This window comes from Penaeus monodon, chromosome 21 (assembly GCF_015228065.2).
Source record: "Penaeus monodon isolate SGIC_2016 chromosome 21, NSTDA_Pmon_1, whole genome shotgun sequence".
Lineage (NCBI taxonomy): Eukaryota > Metazoa > Arthropoda > Malacostraca > Decapoda > Penaeidae > Penaeus > Penaeus monodon.
Genome location: NC_051406.1, coordinates 12,073,575 through 12,074,170, shown reverse-complemented (window position 1 = coordinate 12,074,170; position 596 = coordinate 12,073,575). Strand labels below are relative to the sequence as shown.

The 596-nt window shown below is 45.3% G+C and overlaps 1 protein-coding gene across 1 annotated transcript in view; it reads right to left on the bottom strand.

Moving 5' to 3' along the window:
* Positions 1 to 596, bottom strand: part of LOC119586224 (hemocyanin F chain-like) — a gene marked incomplete at its 5' end in the record, with an annotated part of 11,410 nt that overhangs the window by 9,816 nt on the left and 998 nt on the right. Inside the window, 1 exon segment of the mRNA XM_037934929.1 lies at positions 333 to 513. Within this exon segment, the coding sequence (XP_037790857.1) occupies positions 333 to 513 (181 nt within the window).

Sequence of the window (596 nt, the reverse complement as noted above, 5' to 3'; positions counted from 1 at the left end):
GGAAGAAGTGGAGGGAGATGGACAGGAGGAAACGAAAAAAAATAAGAAAGAGAAAATAAATAACATTATGCTTATCAGTAAAAAATAAACATCTGTATCAAGAGACCACATCACAATAACACGTTGCCATAGCCACTTTACGGGACATTTAAACCCCAAACAACGAAATTCATCTCGTCAGATCTCGAACACCACCCTTGGCTACTTAATACCACTCTCGAAAACATCATACACACATTGCCAAACTAACTTCACTGGATAAATAAACTCACTCCTACAGACAAACAAACATGACGGCCATCACCCAAACTGACATCTTTAGACCAACTCACTCATGAAGAAGTCACACAAATCCCTGGCGGCTTTGCGATGAGACGCGATGAAGAAAGAGAAGGCAGATCCTTTGGGGACCGAGGTGGCAGTGCCGAGATCCTGCAGTGTAACGTCCTTCCGCTCTGGCACAGGCAGGTTGACAGAGGGGGAGACTCCTACCCTCGTGGCCACGGAAGGAGGCTGGAATCATATTGGAATCGTGGATAGTGGATAGTATAGAGACGTATCAAATTAGGGAAGCAGCTGGAGCAAGCCATGGGAAA